The 20,011-nt window shown below is 51.3% G+C and overlaps 1 protein-coding gene across 5 annotated transcripts; it reads left to right on the top strand.

Annotated features, from left to right (window-relative positions):
* Positions 1-2,092: 2,092 nt before the first annotated feature.
* On the top strand, positions 2,093-13,768 carry FOXA1 (forkhead box A1). 5 transcript variants are annotated; one of them, XR_009280306.1, is made up of 4 exons: positions 2,204-2,526; positions 4,977-6,204; positions 10,679-10,772; positions 13,424-13,768. XR_009280306.1 is itself a non-coding variant. In XM_058861819.1 (3 exons), exons 2-3 carry the CDS (start codon positions 5,004-5,006, stop codon positions 6,726-6,728), a joined length of 1,242 nt encoding a protein of 413 aa, XP_058717802.1. In that variant the 5' UTR covers positions 2,093-2,197; positions 4,977-5,003; the 3' UTR covers positions 6,729-7,562. The 5 variants fall into 5 exon arrangements, 4 of the variants coding, with proteins under 4 accessions (XP_058717802.1, XP_058717793.1, XP_058717773.1 ...); XM_058861819.1 differs by lacking the exons at positions 2,204-2,526; positions 10,679-10,772; positions 13,424-13,768 and adding exons at positions 2,093-2,197; positions 6,688-7,562; XM_058861810.1 differs by lacking the exon at positions 13,424-13,768 and having other exon boundaries at positions 10,679-11,579.
* Positions 13,769-20,011: the final 6,243 nt, after the last annotated feature.

The following is a 20,011-nucleotide window of genomic DNA, read 5'->3' as shown; positions in this document are numbered from 1 at the left end:
GCGGGGTTGGGCTCTGGAAAGCGAGGCAGCACCGCCCCGAGGTCACCCAGCGGGGGGGTACCGCCAGCGGGGTCGCTGGGGCAGCTGCAGTCCTGCCAGCATCCCTACATGCGGCTGTGCTCTAGGGGGGAACCGCACTCCACAGACCTCAAATATTGAAATGAGCAAACCACCACCGAAGGGTCTCTGTTTTCAGACATATACAGTGCTTCCATTAGGAAAAGAGGGAAGGTGCATACATGAAGACAGCAATTTTAATATTTCTTAGATATTCCACTGGGGTTTGTCCCAGTTTCCATGGGTGTAGTTTGACCATTTGAGAAACCAGGGGTCTAGCCAGTGCTTTTACATGTTTTATTTCCTTCAAGACATATTTGCATATGTTGTTCTTCTCTGCTGATTCCAGAGTTTTGTCTGTTTCGAGGATTTGACTCAATTCTGTTTCCAGAATTAAAAAAATAAAAAAATAAAAAAATAAAAATAAATAAAATAAATAAAAAAATAAAAAAGAGAGAGAGAAGAACAAAGAAAAGGGTAGTAGAAAATGTATTTAGAGAACAAGTTAAAACATATTTGTAGAGGCAGAGAGATGCTACATCTCGTCATTTGAATCCTATGTCTCTGTAAGAAACTTTAAAATCCTGTTTGTGAGGGTGACATTTCCACAGATCACTCGAGAACAAGTTACTGTGGAAGCAGCTGTGTCCATGCTGAACGATAAATACATCAAGCTGAAATTAAGACTCATATGTGTATTACAGTTTGTGTGGTATAATGTGCAAGCCTTTTTCAAAATCCCAAGAAGCTTTATTTCTCCTTCAAAATCCCACTGTTCGAACAGTTGTTTGGATTTGGAAGGGGGAAGGGTTGTTAGTTGCTGGTTGGTGATGTAGATTTTTTTTGGTTTTGACTTTTTGGTTTTTGTTTTCTGCTATGAGGTGATAAAAGTTCTAGTAGCTATATGGGAACGAACTCACAAGGGATAGGATAAAGAAACCAAAGAAAAGTCCGTGGTGTTGACATAGGCTCGAAGAGCCGGACAGGGCAGAAAATGTTTGATCCCTCTGCAAAGACTGAGAGATTCTCTCCATAATAATAAAAAGCTTTGTCCAATGTGAGTTTGTTTTATCGGTGTTTTTTACCTTTTACCAACCTGTGTAGAAGCCTCCTCCCCTGTTCGTTGTGAGAAATCAGGTCAATAAGCAAGAAGTTGGAAATGAGATACCCAGTACCTATTATTGCTGCTCCTGGGCGTCTGGCAGGAGATTCTTTCTCTGGGAAGAGAAAGCTTCCAAATGAGCCTTCTGGGCTGAAGGCTTTCCACAGTAAAGATATAAAATGGTTCTAGTGACTCACCTGATGTTTGCCAAGTGGAGGTTAATATCAGTGGATCCGCATTCAGGCCTCTTTCCGTATTTATTGGGAACCTGTAGTATTATGTCTCAGCACGGTGACTCACATGGTTTCTGAACATAAGGCACCCGATATAAAAACAATATCATTATCACCATCTACACAGGACAGCACCCCGTTTGAAGGGCTAGTTTAGCCCCGAGAAGAAGCGGGTGGGTTGGGGGGAGGGCTTTGGGGCGCTGGGAGCCGAGCTCCCTGCTCGCAGCCCGGAGCTCCTAATCCGATCCCCTGCCCCGAGAGCGATGGGAACGCGGGGTGCCGCGGCAGGGCCTGGAGGTACCTGCGAGGTAACCAGCTGTGAAGTGAGGAGCGGGAGAGTGGGGGAACCTGTGCACTTCAGGACTCGGGACTTTGAAGCACGTCCCGGCCATCAAGTTAAAGGAGCATCTACCGGCCTTTAGTAAATAATGCCTCTAATCTCAGGGCTTTAAGGCTGGATGGCCTTTTGCGTTCTCTTCAAATAGAGGGGGCTGCCCTTCCTTCATCTACCTCATTTCATTTCCCCCTATCCCTCCTAGCGTTTGTCCTGTCCACCTGAAAGGGTGGTCGTGCCCGTCCCCCGTCCCATCCCGTCCCGCCCCCCGCCCCCCTCTGTCCCCCTCTCCCACCTCTGTCTCTCCTTCTTTCCCCACAAGCTTAAACCAATTACGCAGCTTTGCAAATAAAGTGCCGCCCCGGGGGGAGTTGCAGGCGAGGGGGACTGCCTTGTTTGCAGGTGCATCTCCGGCTTTGTAGGTGCGAACGCCTTTGTGCGGCGGACAAATGGGGAGAGGAGGAGGAGGAGGTGGGTACTTCTGCGACGTAAGATCCACATCAGCTCAACTCCACTCACATCCCAGCCGCACTTCCTCACTTTCTCAACTGTCTCGCCCCACACCGCTCCCTGCCTCCTTTTTGGCTGGTTATAGAGCAGAATTCAGCACCCCCCGCCCCTCCTGAGAGCTGGCTTCCTGCTAGGTCGGGCTTTCGGGCTCTTTTCCTACTGCCCGTCGCTCGCTTGCAAGAAGGCTGGATGGTTACACCGGGCAGGTTGGCTCCATAATGTTAGGGACTGTGAAAATGGAAGGGCATGAAACCAGCGACTGGAACAGCTACTACGCCGACACTCAGGAGGTGAGTAAATCCCAGGGTCTGGCTTCGCTGCTGCCCCTGTGCAGGGGAGGGGAGGACCTGGGGGTGGCTAGGGGTCTGGAGGGGGCAGCAATCGAAGGAATCGGTTTGCAGTCCAGATCCTGCCAACGCAAACGTACCTCCCCCTCCCTCCGGCGCCGAAACTGGCTAGGCTTCCCCAAGGAAAACACAGCTTCCAGGAGCCCTGGAGGCGTTTGGGGAAGACACGGGAAGGCTGAGAGACCGCCAGGAGGGCCGGGGGGCCGGGGGCAGCCCTTGATCTCATCTAAGAGGCGTAATCTTCTCTCGCGGCGCGCACAAAAGCACCCCGTAAACTCTTGGCTCGGGGCAGAGCACTCGCCGCGCCGCCGGCACCCGGCTCCTTCCCGGCAGATGGCAGGGGCCGAGAGACACGGACGCCAGCGCGTCCTGGTCGCGGGCAGCGCCTTCCCCGAGCTTCTCGGCGGGACCTCCGGCCTCTGTACTCGCCAGCACCGGGCCCTCACCTGTTAAAGCCGGGGGAAAGGGAAGGAGGGGGGAAAGCAGCCGTTTGTCCGTACTTTGCGGACGGGCTGCCTGCGGCGTGCGCTGCTGCCGCGGGCCGGCTGGCGGCGCTGCCGGGAGCCGGGCCGGGAGGGGGCCCGCACCCGGACCCGCCGCCCCCCACCCGGTGGGGACCCGGTGGGGACCGCGGCACCCCGGAGGCGCTTCCGTCCCCCGAGCCCGTTTGACAGAGCCGTGCATATGGAAGAGGAGAACCGGCCCAAGCGCCCACAACTGCGGCGGAGGAGAGGGCCACGACAGAGCCCGGAGCCTTCCCCCGGCGCGCCTCGGCCCTGTGGGGCCTGGGGTCCGCGCTGTGCCTCTGAGGCTCTGCAGAGGGGGTCCCGGGAGAAGGCAGCGCCCGGCAGCACGGGCAGCGGCACCGCGGATTCCCGCTCGGGAAGGAGGCGTTTTGAGGAAGTGCGGCAGCGAGGCAGGCACCTGGGTGTGCGCACCCGGGCATTGCATCAGCATACCCGGACACGGCTCCACAGTCCCCACGCCTCGTCCCGCACCCGGAGCTGGCTGGCACACGCGCCCATAGGGCCACGCGGACAGAGGCAGATACGTGTCACCCGGCTGGCATCTCCTCTAATAAAGGAAAGTCGGCTAAGGGCAAATAAGGGTCATCCTAATTATGTGCCGTTTCCAGACTCATTTTTCCTCGCTACACGCATTGTCCACAAACATAGTTAAGCAAACTTTGCTTTTGATATTTTTTTAAACTTCAATCTTTTCTCATCTCTTGTCATTTAATTTGAATAACTGCATGGCTGCAACGTGGGAAACCCAGTCGTGTTCTACCATTTCATATAATTAATTTGATTCTCTAAATTAAAAGTGCCTTTATAAGTTCGTGAAATTTGTGGGGATCAGAAATGAGTTTTTTATATTTAACCGTTGCTTAAATCTCCTTTTCTTAGTCATATTAGCTGTAGTTAGAGAAAACTGGGAACGTCTTTCTCTCTCCTGTTAAATCAGATGCCGTAGCAGAAAGCACAATTTCAGACTCTCCAGCTCTGCTTCTTTTAAGAGTTGTGTTATGTGGTAGCGTGCTACAATTTTTTTCCACGTCGTGCAATTCTAGAAAATCTCATAGAGGAAAAGTTCAGGCTTTTCATACTTTGGGAAAGTTTTGGGTTGATTGGTTCGTTGTTTGTTTGTTGTTTGGTTTTTTTTTTTACTTTAATTTAAGGACTGTTTTGATGCAAAATGTAGACAAGGGAGAAGCTTTCCACAGATAAAACAGGCCAACAAGACCTGTTTTGTTTGGGTGAGAGTTTTTTAAATTATTTTGCCACCAGATATTATTGCATCTTGTATGTTTCTTAGAAAAGAAATTTAAATTATTGCGGGAAGGGAGAGATGCGTGAGATTTTTCTGAGAAAATACAAGCAGTCTTTCTCTTCGGCGCAAACATTGTACGCCCACCAATTTCAATACTCTGATGAGTTTAAGTATTTAACTAGATAGACAGGACACAAAAACAACAAAATACGGGAATGCGCCGGAGAGAACACGTCCTCCCGGGGCAGCCTGAGCACGCAGCCGGCTCCGGGAAGGTGTGGAGCACCTCAGGGAAGACGGTCGGTCCGGGCGCCCCGCTGATCCCGGCGCAGCCCGCGCAAGCTGCGACACGCCGGTAAACCGGGAGAGCGTCCGGAGAGAGCACCCCGGCTCCGTGTCTATTTATAAATGCATATAAATAGGAAATAGACCTTTTCGTGGAAACAGCTGCCTTTCCGTGCGGCTTTGGGGAAGATTTTTCCCTGGTGTCGCGGGGAAGCGGCCGGCGTCCCGCGGCAGGACGTTTGCACGGCTGGCTGGGCCAGGCGGGCGGATCCGGCCCCTACGGGGTCCTGCCACACCTCTCTCCTCTCTAACTCCGTCTCTTTGTCTCGCTGCCCTAGGCCTATTCCTCGGTGCCCGTGAGCAACATGAACTCGGGGCTGGGCTCCATGAACACCATGAACACCTACATGACCATGAACACCATGACGACGAGCGGCAACATGACCTCCAGCTCCTTCAACATGTCCTACGCCAACACGGGGCTGGGGGCTGGGCTGAGTCCCGGTGCCGTGGCCGGTATGCCGGCAGGCTCGGCGGGGCCCGTGAACGGCATGCCGGCCGGCGTGGCCGCCATGGGCACGGCGCTGAGCCCCGGTGGCATCAACGCCATGTCTGCCCAGCCGGCCCCCATGAATGGGCTGAGCCCCTACGGCGGCATGAACCCCTGCATGAGCCCCATGGCCTACACCCAGTCCAACCTCGGCAGGACACGGGACGCTAAGTCCTTCAAGCGGACCTACCCCCACGCCAAGCCGCCCTACTCCTACATCTCCCTCATCACCATGGCCATCCAGCAGGCACCCAGCAAGATGCTGACGCTGAGTGAGATCTACCAGTGGATCATGGACCTTTTCCCCTACTACCGACAGAACCAGCAGCGCTGGCAGAACAGCATCCGCCACTCGCTCTCTTTCAATGACTGCTTCGTCAAGGTGGCCCGCTCCCCCGACAAGCCCGGCAAGGGCTCCTATTGGACCCTGCACCCCGACTCTGGCAACATGTTTGAAAACGGCTGTTACCTCCGCCGGCAAAAGCGCTTCAAGTGCGAGAAGCCGGCGAACAGTAAAGCCACTCAGGAGGGCAGGAAAGATCAGGCCGGGGCCTCTAGTTCAAGCTCCAACTCCCCCCTGCACAGAGGCCACAACAAACCTGCGCAGCTGGACACGGCCACCTCTCTCTCCAGCTCCAACCCGTCCACCAGCCCCCAGTCTATGGACCACAGTGGATCAAGCACGGAGCTAAAGACCTCGGCCTCGGCCGCCTCCTCCACCATCAGCTCTGTACCCACCTTGGCCTCCGTCCCACACCCCCCTCACTCATTAGCCCACGAACCCCAGCTCCACCTCAAGGGTGATCCCCACTACTCCTTCAACCACCCGTTTTCCATCAACAACCTCATGTCCTCCTCGGAGCAGCAGCACAAGCTGGACTTCAAAGCCTACGAGCAGGCGCTGCAATATTCCTCTTACGGGGCCAGCATCCCCGGCGGGCTGCCCCTGGGCAGCGCCTCCATGGCTGGCCGGAGCAGCATCGAGCCCTCGGCCCTAGAGCCCTCCTATTACCAAGGTGTGTATTCCAGACCCGTGCTAAACACCTCCTAGCTGTGCAACCCCCGCCGCCGGGGCCGAGACCCCTCCTCCCTTTCCTGGCTTCTCTCCCCGCTTTCCCTGAGACAGACCAAGGTGTTTCTGCACGCTGCGTGCAAAGGACTGTTACTTTTTAATTGTCTCGCAACGCGTTGTGTGTTGTTATGATCCACCACGACCTCCTGCAAAGCCGGCCGCGTCCCGCTTGTACATACTCCCTCCGTCCCCCGCCGCCCAGCCCCTCTCCCCGGAGACCTCCCCAGCCTATGCAGGGTGTTATTAAAAAGAAGAAAAAAATGTTGAGCTTGTAAACTACTTGTTTGTGCTTTCTGCCCCCTCGTCTCCCTCCCTTATGTGTTCTATACTCTCATGTAAGTTTACAGGTATGTGGCAATACTTTAACAATACGGAGATGAAGAAGCGAGTAGACATTTAAGACTTTTTTTTTTTTTTAATTAAAAAGGCTTTGAAGGACAATACTGCTGTGAAGTAGCAAAACACTAAGAGAATCTCTAAGCAACAAGAGAACTATTTACTTTCTCGGACCATCCTTTTGATACTTGCAAAACAAACCTTCGGCTACTACAACCCGCATAAAACCCAGATGCTGCGGGCCGGATCCTGCACTCCCGAGGGGACCAACTGGAGCTTTGGAGTGCAGGATGCGACCCTTGTCTTTTACCAGGTGTTTTCCAAGTGTTTTGGGATGTAACATAAAGTTACAAGAGGTCACAGCCAGTTGGATTTTTTTTCCTTCCCATCTGTTACTGAAGATTCTAGTTCATCAGGAACTCTCATCAACATGTGGATGACATACTTATTTAATTTGTCTTCATTGTGTACCAGCTAGAACTGTGTATCTATAACCAGGTTATTTCCCCCCTGCCCTAGGAAACATTGACTACTACACTGATGCAAGGAAAAGAGGACAACTCTGTCTCTCTCCCCTTTTCAAACTTGTCTATTTTTTTTTTTGTGGCCGTTTAATTATCGCCATCGTTAGCTTATTTCATCCAGTGTTATTGCACTTTCCACAGTTTTACACGGTATTAGCATAGCCAGACGGGTTTTATTATTATTCCTGTTCGCTGTTTCAATGTTCTTAATTTATTGCATGGTTTATATTGTTTTCTTTCTTTACAGCTGGAAATTGCTTTAAATGACCGTAAAAAAAAATAATTACACGTGAATTTAAGAAATTTTGTTAATTTTATAAATGTGATTGTAATTGAAAAAAATATTTTGATTTAAAACGATAACTGAGAATTTAATGCGTGAAGTATGTTTTTGATCATTTGCAGTTAAGGACTTTAAATAAATCAAATGTTATCAATGAAATACTTCTGCGATTTTCTTACAAAATTTCTGGGGCGGGTTACGGAGGACGGAGCCATGTGCAAGTAAATCAAAACGTAGTGCCTAAGCGTGGATGTGAAGAGGAGAGATTTGTACGGCCAGGCTTGTGCAGAGGGAAGGCGGGGGACGCTCCCGCAGGGTGTGCTTGCAGGGCGCTGCGATGCCACTGGCCTGTGAGGCTGTGTGTGTGGTAATGTCCTTTATTTTATATTTTTCCCCCTAATTCACAGTGTTGGGATATGTTGAGAGGTGGCAGGAAAAAGCCGCCCGAGGCGATGTAAGCTCCTGGGTGTTTTGAGGCCAGGGATGCCGGGGCGGCTGCAGCCGCACTCTGCGCTTCCCCGTCAGACGGGACAACGCCCGCGGGGAGCATCACCAGGGTGGCTCCGGGCCGCTGGAAAGGCCCGGATCCCGCTTCGGAGCTCTGCCTCGGAGCCATCCGTCGGAACGACACCAGCAGCCGCGCTGGGAGCTCTGGTCCCCAGCAATAGACTTTGTCGGGGGGAGGGGAGTTTAAGTGTGAACGGATTTCGCTGTGCCGAGTCCTGTTCGTGCACTGCCGCCAGATAAAAGAACTGTGTAATTCTCGTAATTATCACATAATTACCCCCTGACGGGTTAGGGACAGCGGCGACAAGCTAAATTAAGGTTCGATTTAGAAAAGAAAAGCCAAGCCAGCGTCCCAGAAATCTTACCACATTCCTCCAGCACTACTACCCAGCTAAAAACGGGTGGAAAAAAGAAAGTCTTGGGAGAGCCCCTCTGCTTTGCAAGTGGGGCCGGATCAGCGGTGATCCGGATCGGGGATGCGCGCACGGCTCTCCGGCGACACGGAGCTGTCTCCCGCATCGTGCTGTGCCGTGCGCTTGGTCGGGCGGGCATTTACCGCAGGTCCCCCTCGGCTGCCGCATGCGAGTCCTGCAGCTGGGGGGAGAGGGCTCTGTCCCCGTCACCGTGTGCGGCCGGTTAGCCCATGGCCCGACTCTGTGGCACCTTTGCCTTTGAATGTCCCGAAATGGCAAACATCAACAGGCCCCCCGCAGGCAGGGGCAGCTCGGGGCTGCTCGGCACCGAGTCTGGGCAGGCGGATCCTATTTAAAGCCCGGCTTCTTCTGCCAAAAGGAGCTCCGTGAGAATCGAGACAGGATGAAGCCAATTTTCAGCAGGACTTCACTTGTCTCCCGCAGACTAGTCTATAGAGAATATGCCATTGCAGAGTGGAAACATTGATTTAATGCCTTGGGCTTATACACGGAAAATATCAATCGACTGACAGCGATAAGGCAGCAAGTTTCACATATCAGCTGAGGAGCACAGACCGTGTGTAATGGAAATATTTGGGGCGTGGGTAATAAAAGGGTTTAAGCGGACCGACGCGGCTCCAAACCTCTCAGAGATAAGGAGCGGAGCCTGCCACGGATGCAGCGTGTGCCCTTTCGCCACTCGCCATCAAGATTATATTCCTCCCCTTTCTTCTCGTAGGGAAATGCTGTCTGCGGTGGGCAACGAGCCGCTGACAAGACAGGGATGCAGCTCATGTTAAAAACGCGTGTCCCCGGAGCAAAGCACGCAGCATTCCGCGATCAGTTTAAGACATGGAAATCAACAGCAGGGAGAAGAGTCCCGTTTTTACGTTCCGCTCCTAGCTGCCGTGCTGCTGCTGCTTTAATCCTGTGCACAGGGAACCCCGAGCCAGAGTGCAAAAATAAGCTGAAAATGGGCTCCACAAGAAGAGGGTGCGTCCCCCCCGCCCCGCAGTGTGTAGAGAGGAGTTTGCGAGCATCTCCTTCCAGCCGGACCGGTCGCTCTGTGCTAGAAGGGAAGGAGCTGGCGGGTGCGGGGCTTCTGCCCCTGTCAGAGATGGTGTCTCAGCCCCGCGTCCGGGACAGAGGCAAAGCTGGAGCCCGCCAGGCTTCAGGTTCCAGGCTCCGACCGACACCTCAGTTTATAGGGGGAACTTCGTCTTTTCCTGCTCGGCAATTGCCTCCGACCGGCCACGTGCGAGGGAGCGAAAACAGCCCATTTAGCGTCATTAAATACAAGCGGGGAGTAAACCGGGGCGGCGGGGGATCTCTGTAAAGATTTACGCGGAGTTTGGGCGGTGAGGAGGCCCCCGGCCCGGGACGAGGGGGAGATGTTGGGTGTGCCGGCGGGGCAGGTGCTGTCGAGGCGACGCGGCGGGGACCCTGCAGCCGGGGGCGAGGGGACGCGGAAAGGTCCCCTGGTGCAGCGGAGCCCTGCTCTGCCGCGGGGTCCCACAGTCCTGCACGCCCCGGCAAGAGGGCGCGATGCCCCTGCACCCCCCAACCGTGGCACCTCCTCGGAGCACCTGCGAGCAGCACCTGCCCTTGGCAGAAGGGATGAGTCGGTGGAATAAAAGCAACTTCAGCCGCCCAAGTCAAGCGGGAGAAATAAAATCACAAGTAACCGCTGGGTTGTTTCCTGAGTGCGAATGGACAACACTGACATCTACAACGGCAAACAATCGGAAGATACATATTGTTTGGAAGGAGTAATTTGAAATGTTCGGGACTACTAAAAGACGAGAAAGAAAAAAAAATACCGGACAGTTTTATATTTGAATCCTATTAGTGTCAATAAAACACGAGTAAATCGTGAAAGAACGGCGCGAGAAAACATTTCAGACATTGGCATAGATTCAAAAATTGTTTTGAAATGTGTTGAGTAGGTATTTTGTATTGGTCCGTCAGTATAAACGCGAAATAAATTAATTCCCTTGCTGTAATGCCAACTGGTCTTTAGAAGAGCATTTGCATCACTTTTTTTACAGAAATAACGTAGATAAAATACCTGATTGCGATAACAATGCACTTTGTATGGATTCTTTCCTGTTTTGATGAAACGGAATCTAGGCATATATGTGTGAGCATATGTGATTAATCACTCTGAAAAGAACATTTTAAAATCGGAGACTTAATAAATAAATAGATTTCGTGTGCGTTTTCGTGCTAAATTTAATTCGTGAAGAAGCAAATTATCCTCATATAAACATGGGGTATAAAGTTCTCTCGGGAGGAATATAGATGCATATTTTGTATATATTAACATACATATAATTAATATGTATTTGTTTCCAGGGGAGGCAAGCGGAAATATACATAATGCACAATGACCAGGCAAAAATCACACCACAATAGTGCACAGAGTGTGACCGGAGTAAAGAATGTACACGTAAGTCTCCGCAAAACTCCCACGCTGCAATATTGCTTAGGAAATATCGGAGAATGGTTAATAGCTAAAATCAAAATGCAATTAGTTTGATTATTTACATGTCAAGGGTCGTGCAGCAAAATGGCTCTTTTCTTCTTCTTCTCCTTCTTGATGCTAAGCCAGCCTTCTGAGCTCCTAGCAAAGGTAGACTAATAATATTTTTGAAATATTTTGTACATTTTCTGCAGTCTGAGTTTCGAAAGGTCTATTTCAGCGGGAGAAAATAGTTGGGGGAAGAGAAGAGTGGAAGAGGGGAGGCGATAAGGAGAAAACCTGCCTTTGTTCCCTCTGGTTATTTTCTAATAATTATTCTGACCATTGTGACAAAGTAGCAGTTAAGGATAGATTAGTGTAAATAACGTCGCATTTCGCTTGCAAACCTTACAACTTTCTGGCTCAAGCCTTGCCATGGTGTTTGTTTCTCTCCTTCACCTCAAACAGAAACTCATTGAGATTTCAGATCTTTGAACTTTGGACAGATCAAACTGCCAGCGCTCACCTTTGTCTCCAGTCATTAAGGTTTAAGGCATATGTAACCTCACGGCAGAATCCATTTGTCTTTACAAGGGAAAAAGGATGCGATGCCCTCTCTTTATCCCCCCCTAAAACTCCTACATTTAGTTCAATTCATAGAAAGGGTCATTTTCCCGAATGGCGCCTCTGCTGCGGTAGCATTGCTCGAATGGGCTTTGCTCAGGCGAGTTACTTTAGGGGAAGTCCGTCGCTGTTTTGATATTATAATTGTACAGTTGGTAATCTAATGTTTTTCCCATGAAATATTCTTACACCTGCTCGTTATTCTAGGGGTGAACTACCAGCAGACAGGCTGGTGGTATTATTGTTGTTGTTGTTGTTGTTGTTGTTGCTGCTGCTGTTGTTGCTGTTGTTATTATTATTTTTCCAGCCAGCAGGCGGAACACGCGCTGAACCGGAGCGTTGCTGTGTTCCCCCCTGCCCTGCGCCCTCCCAGGCTGTCCCCCCGCAGCAGGGACAGCTCTGAAGCGGCGCGGAGGCGACACGGAGCGGGCGGGACGGGGCCCCGGTGTGCGCGGGGTGCGGATGCCACTGAGCTCCCCGCCCGTCCAGCTCTCCCACCCGGTCTCGGTAGCCCAAGCCTTTCCCAGCGGACGGCGTTACCCTCCTCTGGTTCAGCCCAGAGGGATTTGGGACCCTCGTCCGCCTTCACGGAGTCGCCCGAGGGAATGGAGGGGGGCGGGGGGTTCCCAGGTGGACATGTTTCGGGTGACCGCATTTCTACTTCCGAAATCGGCCGGTTCACACAGCACTTGGCAGTGAAAGAGTGTCGAGTCCGCCGTCGTCCGGTAGAAAAGCCAGCTCCATCATCTGGAGCGCGGGTATCCCCGTCACGGACGGGTCGCCCCTTGGCCACGGGCGGTCAGGAGGAGGTGCCCTGTGCCCCCGGGGCTGGCACCCGCTTCGGTGAGGGGAGGGCTCCGGGAGCTGCCCCACACCGCTGAGAGAGGGACCCGCGTGGTTCCGCTCCCCGCCAGGCTGTCAGAGCACGGAGCTGCAGGCGTGCTCCCGGGGACTCTCACTTCGCTCCGAGCCCGCCCGGGCACCGAGGAGCGGGGATCCCCGCCCCGGGAGTGGGATCTGGCCCTCTCCAGCAACCACGTCTACGGCAAATACCGCCTTAGTGCCCGATACCTCTAAGTGCTCCCTAATCATCTACATTTGCCGTCTACTGCGCAATAGCTGAAATGTATTTCCCTCTTTATTCCTTCTATTTTCCGAGCCTGCCCGGCGGGTTGCTAACACACATTTCCTCCGCTTATGACCGACAGAAAATGTAAACATGTTGGTAACTAGGAGGTGGGCCTCGTTCTGCAAACCGGGATCTCTCCATAGTGACTCTCAGTAATGACCTCTTTAGCATAATAAAGCTCGGGGGGCGGGGAATCTCTGAACTGCGGGGCAGGAGATTGGAATAAGAGCATGTCTGAACTTATTCAAATGTATGCAACAAGTTTTCTAGTTCTAAGGTTATCTGATGTGAACAACAGACGTTTTACTTTTCTCATTTTTCCTTGCCTGGTTGCTTTATCTAAGGAAGTACTTTACAAACTTCAGGTATGTCATTAACTTATATGAAATGGAAAGGAAATAACAACAAGCGACAAAAGCAAGCCCCGACCCCACGTTTGGTCAGGAAAAAAAAACAAAACCACCCTCTGTTCAATCCCCCCGCAAACTAATAATACAGACTCTTGTTTAGAAAGGGGGTATGTCCTCCAAATACGTGTCAGCAGACCTAACACCACGCCCCGGCCACCAAGAGCCCTAGCAGAACGAAACGGAGAGCAGAGGTGACCCAGCACATGTCACCGAGGTCCCCCTTTTCCCCCTCAGCAGAGCCCCGGGTCGGTGCATACCGCCTGCCCGTCTCGGCCCCGTGGACGCACGAGCGAACCAAGAGCCAGGGAGAATATCTTCGTGTCTCCCTTAAAAACACTCCCATCGGGGCATCGGTGTCCCAGAGGACGGGAAAAAAAGGAGCCGCTGGACGGTGCAGAGCAGAGCTCTCCCCACCCCACCCCCCGGGCAATTGTTCCCTTGAGCCCCTATTAATGCGGGACATATGTTATCCACAGGCAGTAGGCAGCGGGAAGACTTCGCCATCTAACTTGTTGCTCAACTTACGAGGCGGTTCTCATCTTCTCATCAAAAGCCGCCGGTCTTTCTTCAGCCGTATGGACAAAAATGTGAACAACAATGCCCGCCTCCCTTCACTTCAAAAGCTGCCAGCGCAGAGGCTACCCAGAGAATTTTCTCTCTGCCTTTCATTCCCGGTTTGAAAAAAGGCACTACAGGGCCAAGGCGCTCCTAATACTCTTTGATGGGGATTGAATTCATTATCTCCAATAACACAATTGTGCTTGGCCAACGAAAAGAGCAAAGTAATACTCATCTAGAATTAGAGAGCAGGGCTCAGAAGAAAGGGAGCGGGAGGGTGGTGAGGGGGTGCATTTCAAAGGAAAGGGGTGGGGGGGAGTGTAATGAGAAAACACCTATATCACAAATCGGCTTGAAAGGAGGGGGTCCCCAGAAGTTTAAATTGCAGAAGTGTATTAAGTGGCGGATTTTACGGCTCCAGGCATGTTGGTGGTCTGACTGTGCATTCCCCCTCCGCCGAGCGAGCCGACAGCAGTGGGCTTGGAGGTTCTTGACATTTCCCTCCAGGGATGCCCCCGGGCCCGGAGGGTTCCGCCGCTCCTCTCCGTGCCGCCAGTGTCAGATGGGCCGCGGCCGGGGGGGGGCACCGGCTCGAACTTTGCCCGGGTGCAGCGCAGTGCCAGCCGCCCCTCGCTGCCCGAGCTGACTTGTGCCGCCAGGCACAGTCCTCTCCTCCGGCGTCCCCCGCCTCCTCCAGGGACCGCAGGCATACCCAGGAGCCTGTCCTAGGGGTCGGGGTGGAGTGTCTCAGCGCCATCTCACCCGGACACCCTCCAGGGCTACGGGAATGCAGCAAACCGAGGGCCACTTCTTGCGGGGGCGGCGGGCGCAGCCCGGGCTACCCCTGGCCCAGCGGAGGAGGGAAAGTGATGGAGGAATGAATGAATGACGGAGCGGATGAATGAATGAATGAACGAACGAATGGAGCGAATGAATGAATAACGCACACACAAATAAATAAATAATAGAGCACAAAAATCAACCGATTGGAAAACCGCTGTGTTAATATGAGAGATTAAAATATTTGCCTGTTTGGCTTCCAGCGTAAATGTTTTCTATCGGGTGTTATCCAAACAGGCTAATTTTCGAAGCCAAGCAAAATACAGCAGTGAGAGGCTAAAGTCATTGCGCGTACGACGGGCGGCGATGGGGCCCCGGGCGGGTGCATTACACGCGTGTCAGCGGGCCCGAGGAGCGCCGCCGAGATGGGCTGGAGATGCAACCCCCCGTGTGTGACGCGTTTCTGCCTACCGGCAAACACGCGTCCATCCCACCACCGAGCCCGCTTGTGTTTCCAAACTTCCCAGCGCCAACTGCAGGAGCCCCGTAAGAGTTTATGCAAGTGCAGAAGTGGGAGCCGCCGGAGCCCCCAGGGACGCTTTTCAGAGGCAATGCCCTCTAGGCGCTGGCAGTCACTCCGAAGGGGCCCAGCAAATCGCATCGGTCGCCCAGAAACTTCCTCAGAGGCTCAGAGGGACACCACGCTTCCCAACAGTCAAATTGCTCTCTGGGGAACAGGAGTTCTTCCACCCCACCCTAAGTGGGGAGCCTGGAACCTTAAGCTGGCCAGCAGAGCGTTTCTCTCTGGCAACAAGAAACCTCATCACCTTCGTTAGCAGGTTTGCCCCCCAGAAGGGACACACTGGCCGAACGAGGAGACAGCAGGAGAGAGATGACCTCTTCCAGCCCCCGTGGGGGTTTCATCATGTGCAATAATGCTGACCCTGTCACCTTTCCTCTTACAAGACAAAGCTGACCTTCACAGGACTGGTTTCAGTGGATCCACACTCATCCTTTTAAACACTCCCCGGGCAGGGGGTAGATTTTTTCTTTTTTCTTTTCCTAATGAGTGTGACCGAGATTACATGGACCTCAGCAGAGTCCGAGGTTCAAGGATTTAGAATATTTCCCACTTTGTAACGTGTCATAGAGGTGTTGTGGGGGTTTTTTTGCATGTTTGGTTTTTTTATTTATTTTTGTTTTTGCTTTTTTTTATTTAATTTGAGGGGAAGGGGCCCCTTATTTGTTTAAGAAATTAAGAATAAGGTGTTCATTCCCAGGAAAAACAGTATTAAAATACTTGTGCTTTCTGCAAAACTAGGAGCAGACCTCACATTGTTTCTGCTGGAGTCTGTTTAGACCAAGCATGCACATTAACTGGCTAACTAAGCATTTTACAGTTTGCAATTAATTTACCTCCCCACGCATAATGACTTCTCCGAAGTGTACATTAAATGACTGTATAGTTCATGTCCAAGAATTACTCTTTACAAGTCTGCTTACCTTAACGATCAATGTGCCATTTATACTTTTACACAATAGACTTTAATTGTTACAAGGCTGTCCTTTGGTCTATGTGAAATAATTTGTTTTGTGCCATAGCACAAACAGCGGATTAGGAGTTCAGGTAAGGAATAAGCAGCAGCAACAACTTAATTCCTAGGCAACAAAGATCCTGCTTTCACGCCAGATTTCTTTCTAGTAAAAAGCAGGACACAGCACCATCTCCAGCTCCCAGGACCACTCAGACATTAGTTAGCTTGCATTTCTTTCTGGTTTAAATCTCTCCAGGGTTTCATGCCCTTCATCCCTTCCAGAGCAAAAAGTTGCATGTAATGCTATGCAGTGCTAAGTAAAAATAAACACAAGAGATTCGCCAAATTAAACAGAATTCCATTTTTTTTAAAAATCATGATTTAACAGGCAGAGGTCAAAAGCAGCTCTGTAGATCTAATTTTTAGTATTCTGTTTTTCCACTGAGATTGGTACAAAGGTTATAGCATTTTAAACTATCACTTTCATTTGGAATGACAGCTGATTTCTCTCTCTCCCCCCACTCCCTTGCAATTACCAGCATATCCCAAATTCAAGTAGAAATTGGAAAAAACAGACATATTTACTTTATTTTCCAGTGGCTGGGCACTGGCAGAGCATTGTGGTGGCCCAACCCTTGCCCCTCACCTCTGCCAAGCAGTGGGTGGCTGGGGGACACACACGCCTGAGTTTCCTTGGGTGTTCCAGCAGAATGAACAACCTGTGTACACATGGCAGGCAAAGCCACTTAGAACATTTCCATCTTTGAAAATGAACCCAACAACAAATGGATCCTGACCTTCAACACTCCAGCTTTAGCCTGTCACAAAGCTGGCCCAGGCATTATCAGTGATAGATGAAATGGGGCTGGGGGTCCTGGGGGGGGTGTGTGTGTGTGTTGTGTGGGCTCCCACTACCCCCTTGGGTGTGGGGCACCATGGGGAAAGACATGGGCAATCTTAGCCTGGCTCCTTCATCCCCAGAGGTTCCTGCTCATCCCCTCACCTTTCCAGGCTGCTGGTGCCCTTTGACAAAAGTGAAGGTGGGAATGACTTGCTCAGACCATGATCTCCTCAAAAATTAAACAAATGCAAATGAGGGACATACAAGTTGATGTAGTAAACATCTTTTGCATGTCCGTATGAGTGCAAACCACTAGGTCAAACCCACTTGAGATCCAGGATGGTTAAGTGAGACAACCAAGAGGTACATAGCAATGCTCTGCTGAATGAATGTAATCTCCAAATGCTTCTTTTTTCCCCAACACAGTCCTTAGAACAGAGCCACCTGAGATCACCCTCTTAATACCAATAACTAAGGGAAGGAGGTGCTTAGGTTTGCACAAGGATGGCAGGGAGGACTCTGGGATGCAGATAGTTTCTTCTCTTCCATTACCAGCAGCATAGATTAGTGGTTCTCCTTCTGTTGCTTTTAGGAATCAGGGGGAGACCAACCTACCGATGAGTTTCTTGTGCACTGGGACAGTCTCACACACAAGCACACGCACACAAGCAGGCACAAACATACACGCACAACTGGGCTCAAACTTCCCCAGGGGAGGGCTGCACTGAGAGATCACCTGCTTAATGCAGGCTCCTGAGGAGACATCTGTGTGGGCCTCTGCCACGCTCAGGGAGGCTGGAAATACCTTAGTGCCAGAAGCAAGAGGTTTCCAGAGGTACTTCCAACATTTCACCACCAGCTCTGTAACAGGGACTGCTGTTTTCCTCTGTTACAGAGCAGGTTACAGCCTATGGCTTACTGCAATGTAATAAGTAAATAAGACCTAATTAAATAATAGGTGTTCTAATTGCCTCTAAGAGATACACAGCACTTTACAGGATGGAACTGCAAGAGATTTCAATATTTTTAAGCAGTAGTACAGATTTTTAAAGATTGGAAAAATGTATGAGTTTCCAGACTCACATTGACCCTAGAAAATCTGTTTCTTTCACTAAAAATAAAGAAAGGATACAGTGTTTTTCACATATTGTTTTATAATAGGGTTATCTGCAAAGCAGTTCTTAAATTTTTGGCAGATATGTATTCATCTGAGAAGCCAGAACATTTCAGTCTACTGTGCTGGCTTAAAGGTTTGCTAACTCCTTTAAGTTTCTGGTAACATGCAAGATTTTAATATATATTAGTATGTTTTCTAAGTCATAAATATCTTCTCATTGTATGTACATCATACTAGAACTGCTGGAATAGAATAAAAGCTATGGTATATATTAATCAGATAAGACATGCATGAAAAGGAGTAACGCCTTTTAAAATTTGTAATTTCAGAAGCAGGAAGGTCACTGTACTTAGCCAGGTGAATCGTTTGTGTCTGGGAAATCTAAGAACAAATAATCCAAATATATGTATTTTGGGTTGACTAATTCTTAGCGGTCAGTTCCTCCAGACTGCAACAAATACACAGCACACGTTGATGAGGTGGAGTACGACAGTGCTGTTCCCATGCCAGTAACCTTAGTAAGGAAAAAATAAAGGAGAGGGAAACCACTGAAAAAACATTTTAAAAAAACGAAAAAAAATATTTTTCTCATTTTTTCCCTCGAAGTATCAATAACGCCTTTCAATATTGAGCTGCAAACCACAGCTAAACCGCTATGAAAATAGTCAATACACAGACACATGAGGACACAGAGCTCTTTAATTTCCTGAAGACACCGACTGGAGCTCTCCTCAGCTGCAAGGACCTGTGCTCTATAGGCTTTGCGGTTTGGCACAGGTTCAGCCTGAGCCAGAATGAGGGAGCGGGACACTTAGAAAATTAAAGATCTACGTAGGGAAAAAAAAAAAGAATAACTTTTTCCAATATAACACCGCTTTAATTACAAATTTATTACTCGGCTTACAAAACACAGGGGCGCCTCGCAATGCTCTGAGGAGGAATGGAAGCCGGGGCGGAGCAGCCGCTTGCCATCGGGGCGGGTACCGGGCTGCGCTGCCCCCTCCGCCCCTCGGTGTCCGAGCGGCCGCCGCGGCCCCTCCCGCCGGGGCGGCTCCCGGAGTTGCCGCGGCCTCAGTGCCGGCCGGGGGACCCCAAGGTGGGATTCCCCGAGCGGGATTTCCCCCTCCCCGCCCCGCGGAGGGGCCCCGGGTGTGCGGGGCTTCCGACGCGGCGGGGGATTATCGGCCCCGGGACGGGGCGGCTGCGGCCCGAGGAGCGCTCCCCGGCACGCCTCCCGCGGCAGGGTGCTGGGGTCGGCGCAGGTGTCAGCCCGTGGCTGCGTTGGAAGCCACACGCACACAGCTGCACAGAGCTCGGCCAGCTCCGGCCCAGAGCTGCAGGCAGCGCCCGGGCAGGGAATCCCCGCACGGCGGGCAGCGGCTGGAGCTCGTCCTCCCGCCGAGGGATTTACTCTTCCTCTTCCTCCTCCTCCTGTTCCCGCTGGCAGCCGAAGCCCGGAGCGAGCGGGAGGCTCCCGGCGGCGGCCCCGGGGAGCGGAGCCGCCTCCCCCGCGCTCCCCCCGCCGGCCGCAGCAGCCCTCACTCCCCCCTGGGGCCGCCTGCGCTCCCAGCCTCCGCCGAGGCGCCGGGGATGCAGCTCCCCGGAGGGTGCGTGTCCACTAAAACTGCCTACCTGTCTGGGAGCTTATTTATCTAGTTTTTAACTGTTCTTCTGATCGGTGGTTTTCTTAAAATAAATGGACGATCGCCCCCTCCCCCAATCCCCCTTATCTAAGTAGGGTTTAACTACATGCCAATGGCCCCCGTAATAATCATGAAATCAAGCCACCTCCATGCCAACGGGTTTGTCGTGTGTGTGAAAATGCCAGCCCCGTCGAGGGTGGATATGAAATCTGATCTTGCTTCAGTCTCAACCGAAAGAAATGATTCATGCTTGACCGTGTCTCCTTGATATTTCTTATTTCGATTTTTCCTGCTTCCTCTGTCCTGTCTCCTGCTTGACTCTCTTTCCAAGGGGTCCTTCAAACACTCGAGGGTTACAATAACAGGGCTATATGCAGTATTTCCTTGAAGGGTTTTCTAGGTTACCTAGAACAAAAAAAAAAAAAAAACAAAACCCAAATCCCAAACAAAACAAAACAAAACAAAAATCAACAAACAAACAAGGCATTTTTCAAAACACCTCTTTAATAAAAAAGCAGACAGCAGTTGTTAAAATAAGGGAGGTTACATGGCAAGCCACTGGTGCATTTAACAGTGTCATCTCTTTCCTT

This window comes from Poecile atricapillus, chromosome 1 (assembly GCF_030490865.1).
Source record: "Poecile atricapillus isolate bPoeAtr1 chromosome 1, bPoeAtr1.hap1, whole genome shotgun sequence".
NCBI lineage: Eukaryota > Metazoa > Chordata > Aves > Passeriformes > Paridae > Poecile > Poecile atricapillus.
The sequence above is the reverse complement of the archived record's forward strand: the minus strand, read 5'-3'. Positions and strand labels throughout refer to the sequence as shown.